Consider the following 20,835-nt stretch of genomic DNA (forward strand, 5'->3'; position numbering starts at 1 on the left):
GTGCAATCACCTTTCATGGCCCCCTTAAACATACAGTAGTGAAACAAGGCACGTTTCCATTTTGCATTACGCAACCAAAACAAATTAAGTTATTCACTCACTTTTATTAAGTTAAATACAAAGAACATGAAGAGTTTGTCACCACTATAGAGATTTTAAATCATCAGCTTTTTCTGTTTTTATAGAGGCTATTAAGCCAAACTGTATATCAAATATGGATATCTTTTTAATCTGATTATACTATTACCCGAATACTATACATATGCATTTAAGTTTTAAAGTCAACTCATCCTTAACAATAGAGCTGTGATCAGTACCTCCACAATACATTACCCACGTTACTATAAATGATTATGTAAACACCAATAAATGAAGTTGACATTGATAGCTATGTTGAAATTACCTGGGGCCTGACAGAGCTACTGTTGCTTATGCTGAGTAGTACCTTACTCCATAAACAGACCATTAAAATCAAGAACTACTCAAGTTGAAAGTAAAAGTCTTGATGATGATGTGTTGTAAACTGTGTATTGCCTCTGCAAGATTATATAGAAAAGAAATTATGTAATGTTACAAATTCCTTTCTCTGCATTAATGTGAGTGTTCACTATTTTGGGGCCTGATACTGCAAAGACTTTCACAGATGCTTCACTTACACGCAGTCCGGAAAGTTAAGTATGCATAGAAGATTCTTCAGGATGGGGATCTTGCTTATTAACTATTATCAAGGATAACCATGCAAGCAAAGAATACTAAGTGAGATTCAACATAAAAGGCAACCTTTACATCACTTGCTAGGATTATGGCTCCATTGAGGCCTCTGACAACATCTCTGTTAGCCCAAGCACAGAAGCCATTTTAAGTGTCATACTGTTCTATGCAAAGCAGCAAACATCCACTTCTACCATCCCACACTCAGCCATACAGGTCCTGAACTCCTTGATGGCTCACATGATTGTGTCTCCTTTTTGTAAGGCAGAACTAATCCTCTTCAGCATAAACTTCAAAGTATATTACAAAAACTGGTCAACACCTAAATGCTTGACTAAAATGAACAGTTACTGCAAACAACTTGGATTATTTTTAAATGACTGCTACAGCCTTCTTAATATTGGAGAGGTAGTGGATTAATACCTACCTGTAATTTTTTGTAGCAATACATTTATTCTCTTGGCAAAATCCAATGTAAGATTTCCATATGTGGGCAAAAACTCACCTGGCAAATAAGTGTGAGCATTTTGTTCATCGCTGAGTTTCCAAGGTTTGAGGTTTATATACAGGAACATTTTTCTCACTGAGTGATGGGAACCCCTTGATTATATCAGCAGCTTTTTCTGCTATCATGATGGTAGGGGCATTCAAATTTCCACTGACCACACTTGGCATTATTGAGGCATCTACGACTCTCAGGTTTTCAACCCCAATTACTTTGGTCTGAGGATCAACCACAGCAGTTGTATCAGATGGCTGCCCCATTTTACAGGTACAAGAAGGATGATAAGCACTATCAGCCTTCTGTCTTATGAAAGCATCTATTTCTTTGTCAGACTGTACATGACTTCCTGGCTGAATTTCAGGACCACGGAATTTTTCAAAAGCTTTCTGAGCAAAAATTTCTCTGGATAACTTGACACACTGACGAAATTCCCACACATCTGTTTCTGTACAGAGAGGAAACAAAGAGACTGTAAATACACACACTGGTTAGAAATACTTCCCGGTGCATAATTCAAACAAACAAACAGCAGCATAATAGTGCTAGTATAGGACAGTGTGCTATACCAAGAAAAGGAAAAGGCAGCAAAATTAAAGGGGAAGGAAGCTTATATACAATTTAAAGGCTCTCAACTTGTTACTGAAAGAAAAAACAATGGGAACTTTTTTCCACTGTGGGCAAAATTGTCACTTGTCCTACATACTTGTACAGGAGAATAGGATGAATAAAAATGATGCACAGGAATAAGGAGGGTATGGGCGATGTGATCACCAGCTGAGTGGGAGAGGCAAGCAAGGTGTGCGCTGGCCTTTACTCCCCCTCTTGCACAGGTGGGTGTTGGGTGAACTGGAAGGGGCAGGGAACAGGCAGATGCTTGATTGCATCCCACTTAGATTGGAAGCGTTTTGTGGCAGGGATGGTCTTCTTGTTCAGTGTTTGTACAGCACCCAGCAAAATAGCATTCTGGTCATTAACTGTGGCTCCTCTGAGCTTTCACAACATAAATAGTAATAATAATACCAATGTGCCAACCAGCACAGTTGAGATGGTGTCAAGTGGGGAGTAATTTGCTAGTGATATGGGCAGGCAGTAGATCACTTCTCCTTGGAGCAAGGGGGAAGGAACTGAATGAGACCAACTCAATATAGATACCAGACATTTACCCGTTGACAAGTAGTTTGGTTCAATCACAGGATGGTCCCTTGGATCTGTACTTTTCAGCTTTAGCCAGCCCACACTTGCGCTCCTCATAGGTCCAACATGAACCTGCAATAGCCCCAACGCAATGCATGACAAAATTCCATCTAGACAGACTTCAGAGTCCAATGCAATTTTTAAAAACATGGGGTCTTCTTACAGATAACCCAAACATAAAATATAGAAAAGGGAGAATGAAAAAGGAGGCCACAACATGAACATCTTTTCTTATTGTTTTTGGTTACACACACAGCACAGGAAATAAACTATTTATAATACAACAACAGGCAAATATTATTTCAGTTTAGCAGTAGCTGACAGTTCAGTTCAGATGATCAAATTACTATCATCATGAAGTAAAAACCAGCCAGAGAAAACAGATGTGTATAGTGACAGTTTCACAGTATGAACTACAGACTTCTGAATCTACATTACATATTGATACAGCGAAAAGAGAAATTAGAAAGGAGTTAAAGGGAAAACAAAATATTATGATATAGAACTTGATCACGCACTACTGATGACAAGGACACAGAATCAGGTTCATAACCCCTAATAAACTTATTGCGTATTTTTCCAAAGATAAAGAGTAAAATTATTCTGTCACCAGCAACAAATAACATATGTAAATATTTTTGCAATGTAGGCAATTAAGTCACAACTTTTACACGATACTGAACAATCTGTAACTTGACCACGGTACTAGTATTAATGTTTCCAATAAACTGTAAATCTCTTTGCTAATTCAGGACATTGTTAATTTGTGTCCTTGAACCACTGACCTGGTAAGCTTCCAGCTTGGAAGCAACACGTCCATGATCAATCACCTGAGAAGGAAGAAAATGGAACTGAATGTCTGGATGAGGAACATCTGGCCGACTTCTAATAAACCCACCAGATTCTAAGTGGGCAGTAGCTCCATCTCCTAGAGATTAAAAAAGAAAGAAAGAAAAATTCTAAAATATTCAAAATGTAAGAAAAATGTGTATTTTTAAAATCTTTGTTTCCAAACCATTTCTCCATGCCCTATACACCTTTCCACTTGTGCAATGCACATAATTATGTCAATCAGGGACAGTGAAACTGCGAGGGGTGCAAATCCATACGTAATTAACTTATAACTTGTGCAATATACATTATTTTCATTATGTTTATCACTAAATAAATATAAAATGTGTTTGACTTCAAAAAAATCCCAAGGTGCATCCAGTTTCCTAAATATTCTCCATTTACTTTGGGCTAGAATGGGATGTTACAATTTGCTTAATATGAAGGGCAGTGCACTGTTGCAATGCTTCTGAAGCAGCTTAGGTGGGAGATTGTCACTGGGAGTGCCCGCTGGTTGAGGGAGAGAATAAGATGTGGCAGATAGACACCCAGTGCAGTGCATGCTCCCAGATGCGCCAGGTGCCTAGAGGGGGTAGAGCAAAGGCTCTGCTCACTCCCTGCCCCCTGACACCCACCTGCAGACCCTGCTTCCCCTCCACACTGCTGTACAGCACCTCTTTTTAAACCTCTGTGCCACCCCAATACATCATTTTCTGACTTCACTTTTTACAGTAGCTTTTCTCAGTGGCCCACAGATTTAAGTTTGGAACATAACCCAAAATGAAAGTTAGGCATAAATGCAAACATTTAGCAACATGCAAACATTCCCTGTTGAACTTAAGGGCAGGAAAATAAATGCTACCAAAAAAAGTGCAGCTCAACCTCATTTGTTACAAAACACATTACATTTGTTAAAATAAATTCTAATTTGGAAAAAACAAAGCAGATTAAAGCTAAGGAAACTGCACAGTCTCCCCTCCATTTGGTGGTAATAAATTGGTGGTAATAAAGCTTCATTGGAAAGACACTCTGGGATTCTAACATACATAGTTCCGCTAAAAGCCATATTTGGTAATCCTATAGAACTAAACAGTGGGACAGCTTCACATTTTTTTCATACCTGTAAATTTCCAAAGCCATTCTAAACCAATCTTTGCCATGTTAACAGGCTTTTGTGCTTTGTAGAGAGTAATAGGCTTGGTGCACTTCTGCTGTATGTACACTTCTAAATGATCTTGAAGATTCTGGCCTACCCCTGATACCAAAAAAAAAAAAAGAAGAAGAAGAAATTACATACAGGCAAACTGTAAATTTATATACAAGCAGGTACATTTTCCTCTATTAACTACCCAGAATGGAAACTGAAATAAGCTCTTACAAAGGCAGTGGTGGCAAACACCATGAACCCTGGGCCTAGTCCAGCCCATTTAGGCAAGCAGCAGACACCATCGATTTGGTCAAGTTAATGTACCCTGTCTACACACACACACATTATACATCATTTGATGATGTCTACTTTAAGATGAGATATAATGTGGAGCTGTCAAGTGGTGCCATTACCACAGAAAGGGGGATAAACAATAACAGCATCAACACATTAAAATGACCACTTTGACATATGTGCATTTGTTTCTGTTAGTTTAGTGGCTATGTATTATTTCAAGACATACAACGGAATTTTTTGGTGACCTCCATGCATCACAAGAACAATCTAAAGCAGGGGTCGGCAATCTTTCAGAAGTGGTGTGCTGAGTCTTCATTTATTCACTCTAATTTAAGGTTTTGCGGGCCAGTAATACATTTTAACATTTTTAGACGGTCTCGTTCTATAAATCTATAAAACATAACTAAACTATTGTTGTATGTAAAGTAAATTAGGTTTTTAAAATGTTTAAGAAGCTTCACTTAAAATTAAATGAAAATGCAGAGCCACAAGGACTGGTGGCCAGGACCCGGGCAGTGTGAGTGCCAGTGAAAATCAGCTCACTTGCCACCTTCGGCATGCGTGCGATAGGTTCACTACCCCAATCTACAGGGTAAAACAAAGTCTAATAATTCATAGAGGTATCACTGAAATGTAGTAACGTTGGTGACATTTCTAGTCAACATCATCATCATCTTGTTGGTCATTATGATCTCTGTTGAGGGTGTGTGGGTGACCACAATCTTCATTGCCTTGGCAGGTACACAGTTCTGTGCAGGGAACATTGTTCTATCTACAGCCACAGTTGATTCTTCTGTGATCCCTACCAATAAAGGTTCAAATAAACTTTTCTGGAAACTCAGATGCCATTGTCCCTTGAAGAATCCAGGAAGTAGTTCATCATCCACATTTTTCCATCCCTGTTGCAATGATGATCCAGTATCTGGTTTACTTATCTACAAAGACATGCGAATCTTTGTTTGCCACGTTGCTCTTTTGACACAATCTTTCTTGCTCTCATCATACAGCAGTGCTATCAACTTCCTTGCTGCAGAAATTACAACTTGTCCATCACTCTATCCTGATTTGGCAAGATCTCGGAACCTTTGTTTTGACATTAAATACAGATTTTTTTCCTCAATATCAAACAAGAATGACACGCAGACCCATCCTGTTAATACATATACAGCAGGAAGTATGTTGCAAAAGTCAGGAGTGAGTGCATCATAAATTGCATATACAAGTATGAAGCAACACTTGTCAGTTGTGTTGGTAATGTTACCTATTTCAATCCACATCATCTATATGTTCCACTTTTGGAAAGTAGTGAACAGCAGGTACCAAAACATCTATATCAAGTGACCTATTCCTATAGTTCCTTTGATACAAAGAGACCCAAAAGCTATATTGGCCCATACAGCTTCCTCTTGAGTACTGTATAAGTCTTGGGCTTCTTCAACACCTTCACTTCTGCTGCTGCTGATGGACTTTTCTACTTCAGCCTCAGCAAGGAGGAGTATTTGTGTTGGGTGTGCGCCTACACCCTCAGGTGCACTTTGAACCATATATTCACAGAGGAATTTTACAAATGAATGCTTGTTGGATGCCACATTTAGAAACTTCTTCCATGGAGGCACAGACATCCACCAATCGCCTGGTATTTCTTGCATCCAACGGGCGATCCTGTCTGGCACTGTTTTTCTGCAGTTTTCACAGAGTTACTGTTGTCATTATCTGTCAAAGACTTCAGTTACAGAATTAGCTTTGTCAATTCCTTTTAGGACCTTCCCCAAGTACTCAGCAGCCAAGTCACTGAAAGTGTGGAATTTGTCTCCAGCCATCATTTGTATGACCAGCCATGGCATCTCTGATATACCCTGCGGTTTCTTTGTCACATGCTGTTAGCTCATGGATCCTTTCAGCTTGAGCTTCCCGCTGATGCCCTAATTCAACTTTGTCTGTTCTTCTCATTGTTCCATCAGCATGGAAGAGGAACATAGGCACAGGTCCTAGCTGGTGACTAAGAAATTGAAACAGTGTCTTTGCATCTTGCTAAGGACAGGGCTCTGCAGAAAACAATTTATGGACTGATAGCTGCTGTGATAATCCCTCCATGGGCAGGCTTAAATTTAGTCTTCTTGATCACGTCAACAAATGTTTGGTGCCAGATTTCTTGACTGGGCCGAAGAAGTTACATGTCCAATCAGAATCAAGTGCACCACTCACAAATCTCTCCATTTGTTCTTCACCAATATCTGCTATTTTCAGTAGAGACTCTTGTACATCTGATGGTACATGGAATCCATTAGATATGGTAATAAGCATCTCTGGATGTGACTCAGGGTCAAATGGGTTTGTCATATTGCTGATGACATGGTTTGGTAAGAACTGTAAAATGCTTTTCATTCCTTTTCAGTGCAAAGGCCAGGACTTGTTTGTGAACTTAGTCTTCACTACTTCTCATTAGGAAACTTCTTTCTCTCGTTGCGTTTGCATATTCACTCAGGACACGTCATATGAGTGTCCATCTGACAAGAGCTGCATTCTTTCTTGTCAGTATTACAATCCCACTACTGCCCTTTGAGTCTTTGAGGACAGTTTTTTCCCTGTTCCCATGTCACTCCAAAGTCCACTGAAAAAAACAAAAGTCTGACATACAGCTAATTCCCCCCAGATTCAAAGACAGTGTATACTACTACAGAGGAATTTTAACATACCAAAAATGTAGATCGATAGCCATCTGGCATAGCTGGCTCTGTTTGCAGTAAAGAAGCATGACGCGCTGTGTCCTGTGAAGTTTCCAATCACACACTCACTCTGCATGGACATTTAGATGTAGTGTCTACATAACCTGGTGAAAATGATCCCAGACCTTGAATGTAGGAGACTGGGCATACCCCTATATCTGAAAGTCCTCCAGTAGTGATAGCACATGCTGAATTACAGCACCAACAAGCTCTTTAATGACATGTTGTAGGGAGAGTTGAGTCTTTAGACTCAGACACCTTTTGAGTGGGAGTCAACGTATACCAGACAAATGCTGGAACTACATGAGTACCTCCTTCCTGCTCACACAATTTAACAAATGAATAAAATTTTGGAGCACTCAGGGCCTCTAATGCTAGAGCCAAGCCATAGGGGTATGTCTATACCCTATGCAATTAAACACCCACTCCTGGTCCATGTCACTTGACTGGGCTCAGGCTAAGGGTTTGTTTAATTGTGGTGCTGACATTCTGTCTCGGTCTGGAGCCCGAGCTTTGGGATCTGACAAAGGGGGAGGGTGTCTGAGCTTGGCCCCAGCCTGAGCCCGAACGTCTACACTACAATTAAACAGCCTCTTGGCCTGAGTCAGCTGATGCAGGCCAGCAGCATTTGCAGTATAGACATACCCATAGAGAACAGCTGAATTGCCTAGCAGCAAGCATTTGATCTGCATTACAAGCAGCACACACATCAGTATCAACTAGAAGGTTTAGCAATCCTGCGTCTCCCCAAAATTTTGTAATACATGCAATAAAACAGCACAGGGTGTGAAAACCATCCAGGTGAATCACATTGATACCAAGTTCATTTGGAGAGTCCATTACACTTGCTGAGCTACAGCACACAGCTGCTGATCCATGATCTGAATAGAGGGCTGCTGTCCTACAGTTGCTGACATTTCAGCATAGTAGTATAGACTGTGGCCACGTCAGCTGGTTTGGCATCCATAATAGGTGAATATGCAACTGCTTGGCAGGTTCTCTTTTTTGTTGCAAGCTTGTGGCTGAAAACAGTCCAAAATGGAATCACCTGAATGAGAACAATATTAGTGTCACTTGGTATTGGTAGGACATCACAAGATAAAGTTTTAAAAGACACCAGAAGGGAATTTAGACAGCGTTCATTGTAGGTGACAGGCGTTTAATTTCTCAAGTACTTTTTCATGGTAAATCAATTCTGGACTGTGATGAAGTGGAGAAACTACCTGCCAGCACGGCAGAAGTTAAAGAGAGCTGTTGGGCCCAGCTAGCCCTGCCCCATTATACTTTCAGCCAATGCCAGGCCTGGAGGAAGGAGAAAAGGCAAGAGCCTGGCTCAGTTCAATGCTGACTAGCAAAGAGGTAGGAGTTAACTGCCACCCTACCTGAGAGGAAGGGTTACTAGCCTGCCAGCCAAGGCAGTCACCAGAGAGTAAATGCTGTCTCTCTGGATGAGGGAGACTGTGGAGGAGACCTGGGAGTCTCTGGCAACTGAACTGACTAAAGTACAGAGACATTGTGGGGTTTGTCCTCCCCAAAAGAGCCTGGGACTATGGCAGGGCACAACCGAGGTCCACAAAGGGGGTGCTACTGGAGGCAAGCCACCTCAGTGAACTGGACTACAGGGGCCATGCTCCAAACTGAAGGGATAGTGGTAGGAAATATCCCAGGGCAGCGGATTTAGACCGCCTACTAGGAGGCCCCTGTTCAGGGGTTGTTATTTGGTAGCTTTGATCAATAAACACAATTAAGGTATTGAAGTTAACGTACACAGTACAAGCAGCAAAGAATCCTGTGGCACCTTATAGACTAACAGATGTTTTGGAGCATGAGCTTTCGTGGGTGAATACCCACTTCGTCTTGCATCTGACGAAGTGGGTATTCACCCACGAAAGCTCATGCTCCAAAATGTCTGTTAGTCTATAAGATGCCACAGGATTCTTTGCTGCTTTTATAGATCCAGACTAACACGGCTACCCCTCTGGTACACAGTACAAAATGTTGTCATAGTCATGTTACAGTTTTCTGGAACTGTGTGTAAAAAATGACACTCTCTCATTGTGGGTATCATTGTTTCACCTCATCTACAGGCTTACGGCACCAGTTGGCAGCTCCACATCACACTTCAACTAAACGTACATTAAATAAGCTTTCAAAGTACATATGATGTGGATATGTAGGGTGGTCATATTAAATTCCAAAAATATGGCCCTTTTTGGAGAATTGCCACATGCTTAATTTAAGGTGTTTATTCAGGCCACATGCCAGATTGTGCAGAATGCAAGGAAAAACTCCCCACGTTATTCCTCAGGGTGTGTTGATTCTTAGACTTTAACAATGATAATTTGAGTAAGATTTTCAAATAATCTAGGTATGCAATTGTGTGTTTAATTTGCTTGAGCACACACAGGAAAATGGAGCAAGCAAGCAGCCATATAAACAAAGGACAGAAATAGATCTAGTCCTAAAAGTGGTAGGCATAATTTCTGAGTGCAATGATAACTTTTAGCTAGAAAAGTTTAATTACTACAAAAGGACCATGTTCTACCCTACATCTTTGTATAAAATTCTCATTACTATCAGTAGGCAATCTGCTGTGGATCAAAGAGAATGTATAGCTCTAATTTTAAAATGATCAGTGATACATACGGCTTCTTTGCTTTAAAATAAGTTGTCTAAGGGCATAGTTCAGAAAGGAATGGATATTGGACACCATTACATGGAGAGGTGCAATGTATAAAAGAGGTTTTTCTAACTTTCAGTTAAGTCAATGGGAGTCTTTCCATTGACTATAATGGTAATTGGTTTGGGTCCATAGAGCCTGATCTCAAGGCCACTGAAATTAATGGGAGTCACTCCAATGACTTCAATGGGCTCTGGACAGACCCTTAGGGCAGTGAAAGATAAAACCAATAAAAAGATTACCAGGAAGGTGACAAACAACAGGAATCCCTAATTTTTTGAGGTCATCTGCATTTCCAATCCCAGATAACATAAGCAGCTGTGGGGAATTTATGGCACCTCCACTTAAAATCACTTCCTCACTGGCAAGAGCCTGAAAATTAAAAATAAATTTTAAAAAAGATTATTACAGGGTTGATTTTAGACCACAACCAATATTTCCAAGAGCTGTTTTTTTTAAAATACTCTATTTCTTTGGAATCATACCAGCATCCATCTTTATTATTCCAGATGTTTTGCTCACCTTTCTTGGTATAAGTTTCTGTGGATGGAAATAACTAAGATATCACATTGAAACACAATGTGAACTGAACGAAGTTTTGTAATCTATTAAGACTGTAGGGTACACAAGCATTTAATTTATCAAATAACATGATCGGCAGTACACTTGCACTGTTCTTTCCAGAACAGAGAAAACAGCCAGAGCCTGTTCCATTTTCACTAATTAAATTAATAAAATAAAAATGCTGATATGTTAGCTCAACAAAGTCTCTCTTCAAGCACTGTCACATCCTCAGTTCAGCTGAGCCTAATTTTTGGTTTCACAGCCCTTGTGGTCTCATGGATTCCCCACTTCCCCTGCCCCACATAGCTATGTGCTACAGCAGGGAGCCCCTATATGTATGTATACATACATTGTTTTGTATGGGAGTTTTTTCATTAAACAGCCTGAAGAATGTGCATCTCTCAGCTGGTTACTTCTTATGCTGCTAACCATTAGCCTAGGTCCTCAGATCTATTTATCTCATCAGTACCTAGTGGGTGGACATTCATTATCTAACACCTTCAGGATCTGCTCTCTGACTGTTTCCACCTATAAACTTCATGGATGATATTCATTTTTCTCTTGCTCTCAGTTGTCAGATTAGCATGGCAGATTTAAGGTAAAATCCTGCCCTATCTCATGAGGGGTTGGAGAAAAGGATGTAGGTTGCTCTTCCTTTCCTCATCTCCATCACATTCAGTCAGCAGCTAGGCAGAACTCAGAGTCCAGTTTATCACTCTCTTCATTGTTAGATAGGGAAGCCATGAATGTGTCCAAGAGGAAACCATGTCTCCAAGGAGACTGATCTCCAGGCAAGGTTAGAAATTCTGCCTTCTGCAGTAAGTGCTTAGGGGGAGGTTTAAAAGACCGTTACTGTTGGCTACAGAGCACATATCTCCCCAGGCCCCCTGAAATCATCCTGCCTTACACTAACAAAATGGCCCAGGAACTCTCCACATGTCCAATACTCCGCATTATAAGATTCAGAATAGCAAGAGTAGAATTTTGCCCTTAGATATTTGAGATCTTAAAGCCAGAGAAAGTTCTATAAACATTGGGGAAGACGGTTGATAACATCTTATATAAATTAAAACTTTTGCATAGTGGGGAGGTTAGGAAAGAAATATTCAAGAAACTTAAAAGTGACTAGATTACATGAAATACATGTAAAGCGACAAATAGGAGTGTATTCACATACGGAAGAAGAAACAAAGACCATTTAAATCTGATACAAATCCTAAAGCTACTACTACTCCTTGTTTGAGCTATAGAATGTTGTAAAATTAACACTGCACTGGTGCTCAATGTACTGTAATACATCTCATCTAGCATTACTGAGCATACATTGAGCAATTAGCAAGTGCTGCATCTTTGAACATCCTTTCCTCACTTTCATAACTTGCAAAGCAAATGCCATGAAAGAACTCAAGAAGGCAGCTCTTGTATTGCTCATCTGCAGACACTAGAATTTAAGCCCAGTGTTTACTTTTGTAAAACTCTACAGTGTGTCTTCACTTTAATTTTAGCTGTGGCATTTTAAGCATGGTTCTGTAGTCCTCGAAAAAGGACCGACTTGATTTTTCCTTCATATATACAAGGAATACCAGTACGCTAAGTACCATTTACTTTCACTATTCCTATTTCCTTTCTGACTGATAGAACAAAACAAAACTTACAAAAAGTTTGATTTTTATTAATTGTTTTCATATTACTCATCTGATGTTACTGCTGGCACACCCAGTTGTTTGTGGATGGTGACATTTTGCTCTCTCTTGTATTTTTCTGCACTGGACAATTGTTTAGTACAGTAGAACTAATATACAAAACATTCAGGTTTATTGAACTGGTTCGTAAAACAACAACTATGCAAAATCTCTAAGGTGCATTGCACAATTTACACAGAAATAGTTCCAGAGAATCATCAATAATGAAGTAAGGGTTCACATTTTTATTTCCTAATGAAAATGTGGCTTGTTTCAAATCACACTATTTCCAAATGAGTACTCTTACCTCTGCTCTAGGTCATGGGTTCAAATCATCCCAGGACTTGAGTTTATACCCAATTCAACCCTGCTGCATAAACATTCATAGCTCGTAATTCACGTTGTATATAGTCATGTAGTGCATTTAAAGGTGACCTCAGAGGAAAAACAATCAAGTTGGTCCCTGATATATGTACACACACATATATAGTTTGATATATTAAAAAACCCTGAAAGCATTCCCAACCCCCTTAAATATTCTTTGTTTGCTTTATTTTTTTTTTAACCTAAAAACTACCAGGACTATCAAGGCCATCTACTTTGTTTTTGTTTTTGCTGCAGGACTTCTTAAATAACTGGCCATATCCAATGTCTACTAAAATCAATGGGGATATTTTGGACTTTAATGTGCTTTGGATCAGGCCTAAATCTTCATTTAAAAGGGAAGACTGAGGAAACATCAACAATCAAATAGTTTTCCCTAACTGTTTGATTTCAATAGTTATGAACTAAAAACAAATATAACAAAGCATTTTAAATAGTCTATAAAAATCATTTCTCTTCTCTATCAGGCTTCCTTGCATAATTTCTCTGATGTCAGAAAACTATTCATTCTCCTGTCATCCTTAGACTCTCCCAGAAGAAAACAGGGGAGACAAGACTTGAATTTCTAATGTTAAAAAAGTGTGTGGGGTGGTGAACTGTGATGTCTTTTTTAATGTATCATAAAGCAAGAACGGATATATCATATTTCTTTGCCCTTAACAGGTCACCTTTACTCTTGCAAGCTTTTACTTTTAATGAAATCAAGCTGAAAGTTAAATTTTGAAACTGTCATACAGATCCCAATTTAGTTTTCCCAAATGCATAAATTTTTCTAGAGCCCTTGCACTTGAATTAGAAACAGCAGAAAATAAAAACCAGTCACTGTGCCAGAATGACAGAGGAATCAGAGCGCTCTCTTTCTAGGAGCATGTAAGAAAAGATATTGAATAAGACTTGTGTAGCTGAAGTTTTTAAAGAGCACATTTGGCCATAATACATTAAAAATATATAATAACTGAGCAGAGAGAGAAAACAATTTCTTTCACTCACTTGATGCTGAACCGAGGCAGAGGGATTAAGTGATTTTACCAAGGTCACATAGGAAATCAGTGGCAGAGATGGGAATAGCTTCTGGGTCTCCTGACACCCATCATGTGCTCAGCTAGCTCACCAAATCATATCGATATTCATACACGGTACACATGATGTTCCTGTATCTAGTACTTTATTCTCAGGGCCAAAGCTAATAAAAGTACACTTGTCCTGTGCCATTGTTCTCATCACGCCACCTTCTCTATAATAATGAAAAATTATTCATGTTCATGTGAGTAAATTGCTCAGTAAAGTGACAGGTGCTGTTTCTGGTCAACTTCTCCTCTCAGACACATATTGGGCTCCCATCAAAGTTAATGAGAATTCTGCAACTTTTGCCCTGGATTATTAATGGAAAGCATCATTCTAATTGACTTAGAAAAGAATAGACACGTTCTGTGCTTTAGCAGATCAAAGAATAGTTTATTTATATTTTCTTTTAACATTTAGCAGATGTTCAGTCACCCAACACTCTCTGCATATTGATTCCTGTGGGTATAATGTACTTCAGAAGTTTGGGATGCTGGGGGAGCACTCAGGAATGATAAGACGTTGTGGGGAAGCTGAATGAATTATTTGCATTTGTCTTCACGGTTGAGGATGTGGGGGAGACTCCCGGGCCTGAACCATTCTATTTGGGTGCGGATGGGGAGCTGTCCCAGATTAAGGTGTCTTTGGACGGGGTTTTGGAACAGGTTGATAGACTGAACAGTAGTGGGTCAGTGGGGCCAGATGGTATTTGCCTGGGAGTTCTGGGGGAACTTGGGTGTGACACTGCAGGACTACTCACTGTTGTCTGTAGCCTATCATTTGGATCAGCTTCTGTGCCCGGTGGCTGGAGTTTGATGCCGATTTTTGAAAGAAGTGACCCCAGCAGTTGCAGGCCGGTGGGCCTGAATTCAGTGCTGGGCAAGCTGGTTGAAGCTATGGTGGTGAGCAGGATTGTCAGACACATGGATGAGCATGGTTTGTTGGGGAATAGTCAACACGATTTTTGTGGGAGGAAATCATGACTCACCAATCTTCTAGAATTCTTTGAGAGTGGGGTCAACGGCCATGGGGCAGGGGGGCTCCAGTGAATATAGTGTATTTGGATTTTCAGAGAGCCTTTGACAAGGTCCCTTGGGCAAAGTGGGCAATCAAGGATGAGAAGGAGGGTTCTCTCTTGCACTAGTGACTGGTTGGAGGATGGGAAGCGAGGGGTAGGAATGGATGGTCGGTTTTCGGGATGGAGAGAGGTAAATAGTGGTGTCCCCCAGGGATCTGTACTGGGCCCAGACCTGTTTAACATATTCATAAATGATCTGGAAGGAGGGGTGGGTGTTAGCGTGTTGGAGTTTGCAGATGATGCTGAACTACTCAAGACAGTTGAGTCTCAGGCAGACTTCGAAGGGTTATGGGGGGATCTCTCAAAACTGGGTGACTGGGCAACAAAGTAGCAGATGAAGTTTGGTGTTGATATGTGTGAGGTGATTGCACATTGGAGAACATGGTCCCAGCTGTACATATAGAATGATAGGGTTTGGGATGGCAGTTACCACTCAAGAAAGAGATCTTGAAGTCATTGTGGATAGATTTCTGAAAACATCCACTCAATGCGCAACGGCAGCCAAAAAAGCAAACAAAATATTGGAAATCATTAAGAAAGGGATATATAATAAGACAGAAAATATCATATTGCCTCTGTATAAATCCATGGTATGTCCACATCTTGAATATTGCATTCAGATGTGGTCACCCCATCTCAAAAAAGATGTATTGGAATTGGAAAGGGTTCAGAAAAGGACAAGAAAAATTATCAGGGGTATGGAACGGCTGCCGTATGGGGAGAGATTTCAGCCTGGAAGAGAGACGACTAAGGGGGGATATGATAGAGGTCTATAAAATCATGATTGGTGTGGAGAAAGTAAATAAGGAAGTGTTATTTACTCTCTCATAACACAAGAACGAGGGGTCACCAAATGAAATTAAGAGGCAATAAATTTAAAACAAACAAAAGGAAGTATTTTTTCACACAACGCAGTCAACCTGTGGAAATCCTTGCTAGAGGATGTTAATAGAATATCAGAGTTGGAAGGGATCTCGGGAGGTCATCTAGTCCAAACCAATCCCCAGACAGATTTTTTCCCCAGATCCTGAAATGGCCCTCTCAAGGATTGAACTCACAAGCCTGTGTTTAGCAGGCCAATGCTCAAACCACTGAGCTATCCCTCAGACCAAAACTATAACAGAGTTCAAAAAAGAATTAGATAAATTCATGGAGGCTAGATACATCAACGGCTATTAGCCAGGATAGGAAGCGATGGTGTCCCTAGCCTTTGTTTGCCAGAAGCTGGGAATGGGCGACAGGGAATGGATCACTTGAGGATTAGCTGTTCCGTTCATTCCCTGTGGGGAACCTGGCATTGGCCACTGTCGGAAGACAGAATACTGGGCTAGATGGACCTTTGGTCTGACCCAGTATGGCCGTTCTTATGTTCAGTGAACTCAAATTGTCAAGATTTATGCTCTCCTCTCCTTTGGTGTATTATTATTGCAACATTTCACCTTCGTTATTAGAAATTTAAAGTAATATCTGAATCCATCTCAGGCAATTACCTACTTATATATGTAATAATCAGGTGTAATATTCAAAAGGGAAGAGTAAGGGCTTGTCTACATGGTGGGGTAATGCGATTTATGGGAGGAGTGATTTCTGAAGTGCACTAATGTGTTGTGTATTAATTGGTCTGCGTAGACCTTGCTGGTGTGCTTTAATATAGCGCTATCTGAAACAGTACTATATTAAAGCATACTAAGGAATCTTTAGTATGCACCAGCAGGGTCTATGCAGACTAAATAATGCACAGTACTAGTCTGCTTTAGAAATCATACCTCCTAGAGCAGTGCTTCTCAAAGTCGGACCGCCGCTTGTTCAGGGAAAGCCCCTGGCAGGCCGGGCCAGTTTGTTTACCTGTCACATCCGCAGGTTTGGCTGATCGCAGCTTTCAATGGCCGCGGTTCACCGCTCCAGACCAATGGGGGCTGTGGGAAGCGGCGCAGGCCAAGGGATGTGCTAGCCGCCCTTCCCATAACCCCCATTGGCCTGGAGTGGCGAACCACGGCCAGTGGGAGCCGTGATCAGCTGAACGTGTGGACACGGCAGGTAAACAAACTGGCCCGGACTGCCAGGGGCTTTCCCTGAACAAGCGGCAGCCCGACTTTGAGAAGCACTGTCCTAGAGTGCATTATCTCACTATGTAGATAAACCCTCACTGAGAGTACTTCTTTTCTTACGAAAGGTACTGAATTGAAAGCCCCAGAAACTGAAGTTTTCTGTTTATCCATGGAAGAGCTAAGAAGTAATGGCAGTTACTCATTGTTTTGCTAATACTCCTCAATCCTGACCTAATGTCAAAGACCATTTTAGTCCTGACTCCCATTCCATTCTTGGCTTATGTGCTGAGACTGCCAGTGCATGTCCCCCTGGTTGTGACAGTTTCTGTGATGTGGATGCCTGTTCGGCAGAGATTGGAGTGAAATTACAAACCCATTTCATATAGGCCACCAAAGAGCAATAAAACAGTTAGGGTATGTCTATTCTGCAGCTGAGAATGTGCCTTATAGTAGTTAGTCATTACTAACCTTAACTGGATTCAAAATGACAACAAAGAATGACTCTATGTTCCATTATCTATCCCCTAAGCTATTCAGACTCTATAGGAGATACTCAGTTTTAACAGATTTTCCTAAATTGTTTTTTCAGCACATGAGTAATTCAGTACAATAGCCAACACACTGTAACTGTGCATGACTAGAGTAGGTTCCAATTTCAAACCTCAAGCATAGCCTTTTCCTTTCTACACTCTCATCATCCATCCCCTTTTTCAGCACAGAGAATATACTGATGTCTGAAATGATACAAAGGAAATATATTTTCTAACATAACTATTTAACAAAGAATCATATTCTTGAAACAGATTAGTGTTTTTGAGCTACAGTATTACAGCTAAAAAGTGGAATTTTTGTACAGAAAGGATGTGTCAGTCTTAGTTTCTATTGTTAAATAAAGCTTATTTTTCTTTGATCCAATTCATTCAGGAAGGGAAATAAAAATTCTTACCTTTTTCTTTTGCCCATTCTTGACATACTCAACCCCTATGGCTTTTGTCCCTTGAAACAAAATTCTCGTTACAAGTGTTCTATCTTCTGTGGACAAGTTTGGGCGTGTTATAGCGGGGTGAAGGTAAGCACTAGCTGTGCTCCATCTTTGACCTACAAAATACAGGTTTTCATTTAACATCTGCAAGCATCAAAATAGTTCATGCTCCTTCATTTTCAAGGCATCTTCTTGTCTTTCTTCCTATATAGAAATTAGAGTGGGGTGCCACATTTACAGTTCAGAAGAAGCAGCTTTAAATTTAAGGACTAAAGGAATGAATGCGAACAGTTGATAGCAGCATTATGAAATCCTCTCTCTTTTCTAAAGGAAGATATCTGTTCTGAAGTCAATGAAAATATTTCCATTGAATTCAATGGAAAAAGATTGACCCTTAAATACCATTTATAGGTTAGATACCTACACTCCCAAAGTAACTCATTAAAGTTTACCTTTGTGTATAGTCATATCCATCCAGCCAAATCCTTCTTGTTGGTAACCATTCATATCATCTGTGAAAGAATAGCCAGCCTGCTGGGTTGCGTCCAGGAATGCATGATGAAGAGGATGGTTCGTCTTTCCTCTTGACACATGCAATGGTCCAGTCCCACCTCTGTACAGGTTAGGACCCAACTCATGAGTCTGTGCCTTCTTAAAATAAGGCAAGCAAAATTCATAGTCCCATCCCACAGCACCTTCTCTATGCCATCGATTGTAGTCTTCTGCATGCCCCCGAATGTACACCATAGCATTGAGAGATGAGGAACCACCCCACACTCTACCTCTGGGCCAGTACATAATTCGATTATCCATGTGCTTTTGTGGTGTTGTGTGGTAATTCCAATTATATTTTTCATCACAAAGATTATAGGTTAATGCAGCAGGCATATGAATCTTCCACATTAATCTTTTACTACCTAGAAAGGTGTCTTTAGGGCCTGCTTCCAAAAGTAAAACAGTACTAAGAGGATCTTCAGTCAATCGGCTGCTTAATACACACCCTGCTGATCCAGCTCCAACTATGATGTAACTGTAAGAGTCTGCATTTTCAGAACTAAGTTTAGAGAATGTATGTGAAGTTTTTAATTGTTGCCCACTATAGGGTAGTAAGCTTTTGAGTGTGGGTGTTTTAAATGGAAATCCTGTTACTTTGTGCATTTGACTGACAGAAGGACCATAACATTTTTTAACTCCTTTGATTAAATGAAACATCCTTTCCTATATGTGTCTTCTCCTTTTAAGAATTGCTTGTCCCATAAAATGCAGTATCAAATATCTTGTCCTAGAACACAAAAAAGATCTTAATTAAAAATGTATTATGATGTATCTAATTCAATCATAAAGGACTGCAACACGTGGCCTAAACTTTTGATGCATCAGTTTAAAGCAAAACTGGCAATCAACATTAATTATATGGCTATTCAAAAAGATAATTGCAGTGCCAGCATGACAATAAACATTTATTTTATTGCAACATGCTGCTTTATTCTTTATATGCAAGCAGTTTAATGCCAGTTGATTAGCATAGTTTTTTGCATAATATACAGTCCACCTACATTTGTTAGTTTATTCATAATGCTTATCTGTTTGTATTAACATTTTAACATGTAGCTAAGCATAACTACTCCCAGTTTGCCTAAGGGGGAACTGAGGCACAGAGAAGTGATTTGCTAAAGGTAACAAGCTAGGGAATAGCTGAACCTAGAATGGAATCCAGATATCTTGATTCCCACTCTAATGCCCAGTCCATGTAGATCTATATGGATATAATGTAGTGCTAGTATTTAATAGGGGTCTGAAAACCATAGGAAGACTGGCATGCTCTTACCGATGTTACAAGACAGGATCGAATAGCTACAGAGAACAGGGGGGGTAGGCAAGAAACAGCAGGCCACAATCTCCTTTGTTCACACCAGTTTTAGATCAATGTAATTCCATTACTCCCAGTATTACTAATCCCAAATGTTCAAAAGTCATGTGAATAATAAAATTTTAGGTGTTTTTTCTTTGCCTAATCACGTCTCCATCATCTGGGAATTTAAGAAAAACACTAAATATTGTGAGACTCATGATAAAGAGTGTGAGTCACCAAAGATGTACATCAGATTTATACCAATGTAAAGAAGGAGAATTATGCTTATTATAGCTGCTGTTAGGTCAGCCAAGGTGTCTTCTGCTATGTATAATTTACAGGTACAACAGTGAAACCTGTTTTCAACTACTAAAGATACTGACAATCCATAGCTTTTTGAGATAGAGTTAAATTGGAACTTTGTGTAGTATAATTGAGGAGAATTTGTCAGTCTCTTAAGACAGGAGGTTTGTAACAGAATGCTGACATGTAATTACAGATATGGCCAGAACATGCTACAAGAGTAAAACCCTGGAGACTGGAAGATTCTGAGAGCTGTAATCTCCAGACAGGATACATGATGGAGATAGGTCAGCTGATCAGACACGTGACTGCCTGCTGGAGACTATTTAAAGGAATGCATGCGAGTCACTTTGAGAAAGATGAGGATTTGGGGTAAGCTTGTTGAAGCAGGTGGCCTGGAGTAACCACAAAGGGCTAAGAAGGGGAAAAGGGTATGTTTTGTCCCACCCTAACTTGTAGAAAGTGGAACAGCCTCTGCTATCCAGCGTTTTGTATTACTCTGACCTCTTTTATATCTTCTGTTTACTAATAAAACTGGCCTTGAGGAAAGAGGCATGAAACTGAAATTAACAGTTTTGGCTTTATTTTGACTATCCTGGCTGGTGAATCTCATCTCCATCACCAGTTTATATGTGTAATTAGGGTAGTCTCTAGTAATGGGTGACCAAAGAGAAGCCAGGGAAGAATTAAACCTCTGTTTCAAAACAGAGAATGCTACTTCCTGGGAAGCTAGAACCAGATGCAATCTTCCAGAACCATTTAGTTGTAGATGGTCATTGATGCTTCCTC

The 20,835-nt window shown here is 40.1% G+C and overlaps 1 protein-coding gene across 4 annotated transcripts in view; it reads right to left on the reverse strand.

The window, feature by feature from the left end:
* The window catches only part of CHDH (choline dehydrogenase), a 41,018-nt gene that overhangs the window by 14,460 nt on the left and 5,723 nt on the right, over nt 1-20,835 (reverse strand). For 3 of the 4 annotated variants that reach the window (XM_030570225.1, XM_030570222.1, XM_030570226.1), the window contains exons 2-8: nt 18,344-19,173; nt 17,856-18,007; nt 10,334-10,463; nt 4,362-4,496; nt 3,196-3,338; nt 2,380-2,482; nt 115-1,661 (exon numbers count right to left, since the gene is read on the reverse strand). In XM_030570225.1, the coding sequence (XP_030426085.1) occupies nt 1,243-1,661; nt 2,380-2,482; nt 3,196-3,338; nt 4,362-4,496; nt 10,334-10,463; nt 17,856-18,007; nt 18,344-19,103 (1,842 nt within the window). In that variant the 5' untranslated portion in view covers nt 19,104-19,173 and the 3' untranslated portion in view covers nt 115-1,242. Of the gene's footprint in view, nt 1-114; nt 1,662-2,379; nt 2,483-3,195; nt 3,339-4,361; nt 4,497-10,333; nt 10,464-17,855; nt 18,008-18,343; nt 19,174-20,835 lie in introns of those variants that run through there. The other variant, XM_030570224.1, reaches the window with a different exon arrangement.

Source organism: Gopherus evgoodei, chromosome 7 (genome assembly GCF_007399415.2).
Source record: "Gopherus evgoodei ecotype Sinaloan lineage chromosome 7, rGopEvg1_v1.p, whole genome shotgun sequence".
Taxonomy (NCBI): domain Eukaryota; kingdom Metazoa; phylum Chordata; order Testudines; family Testudinidae; genus Gopherus; species Gopherus evgoodei.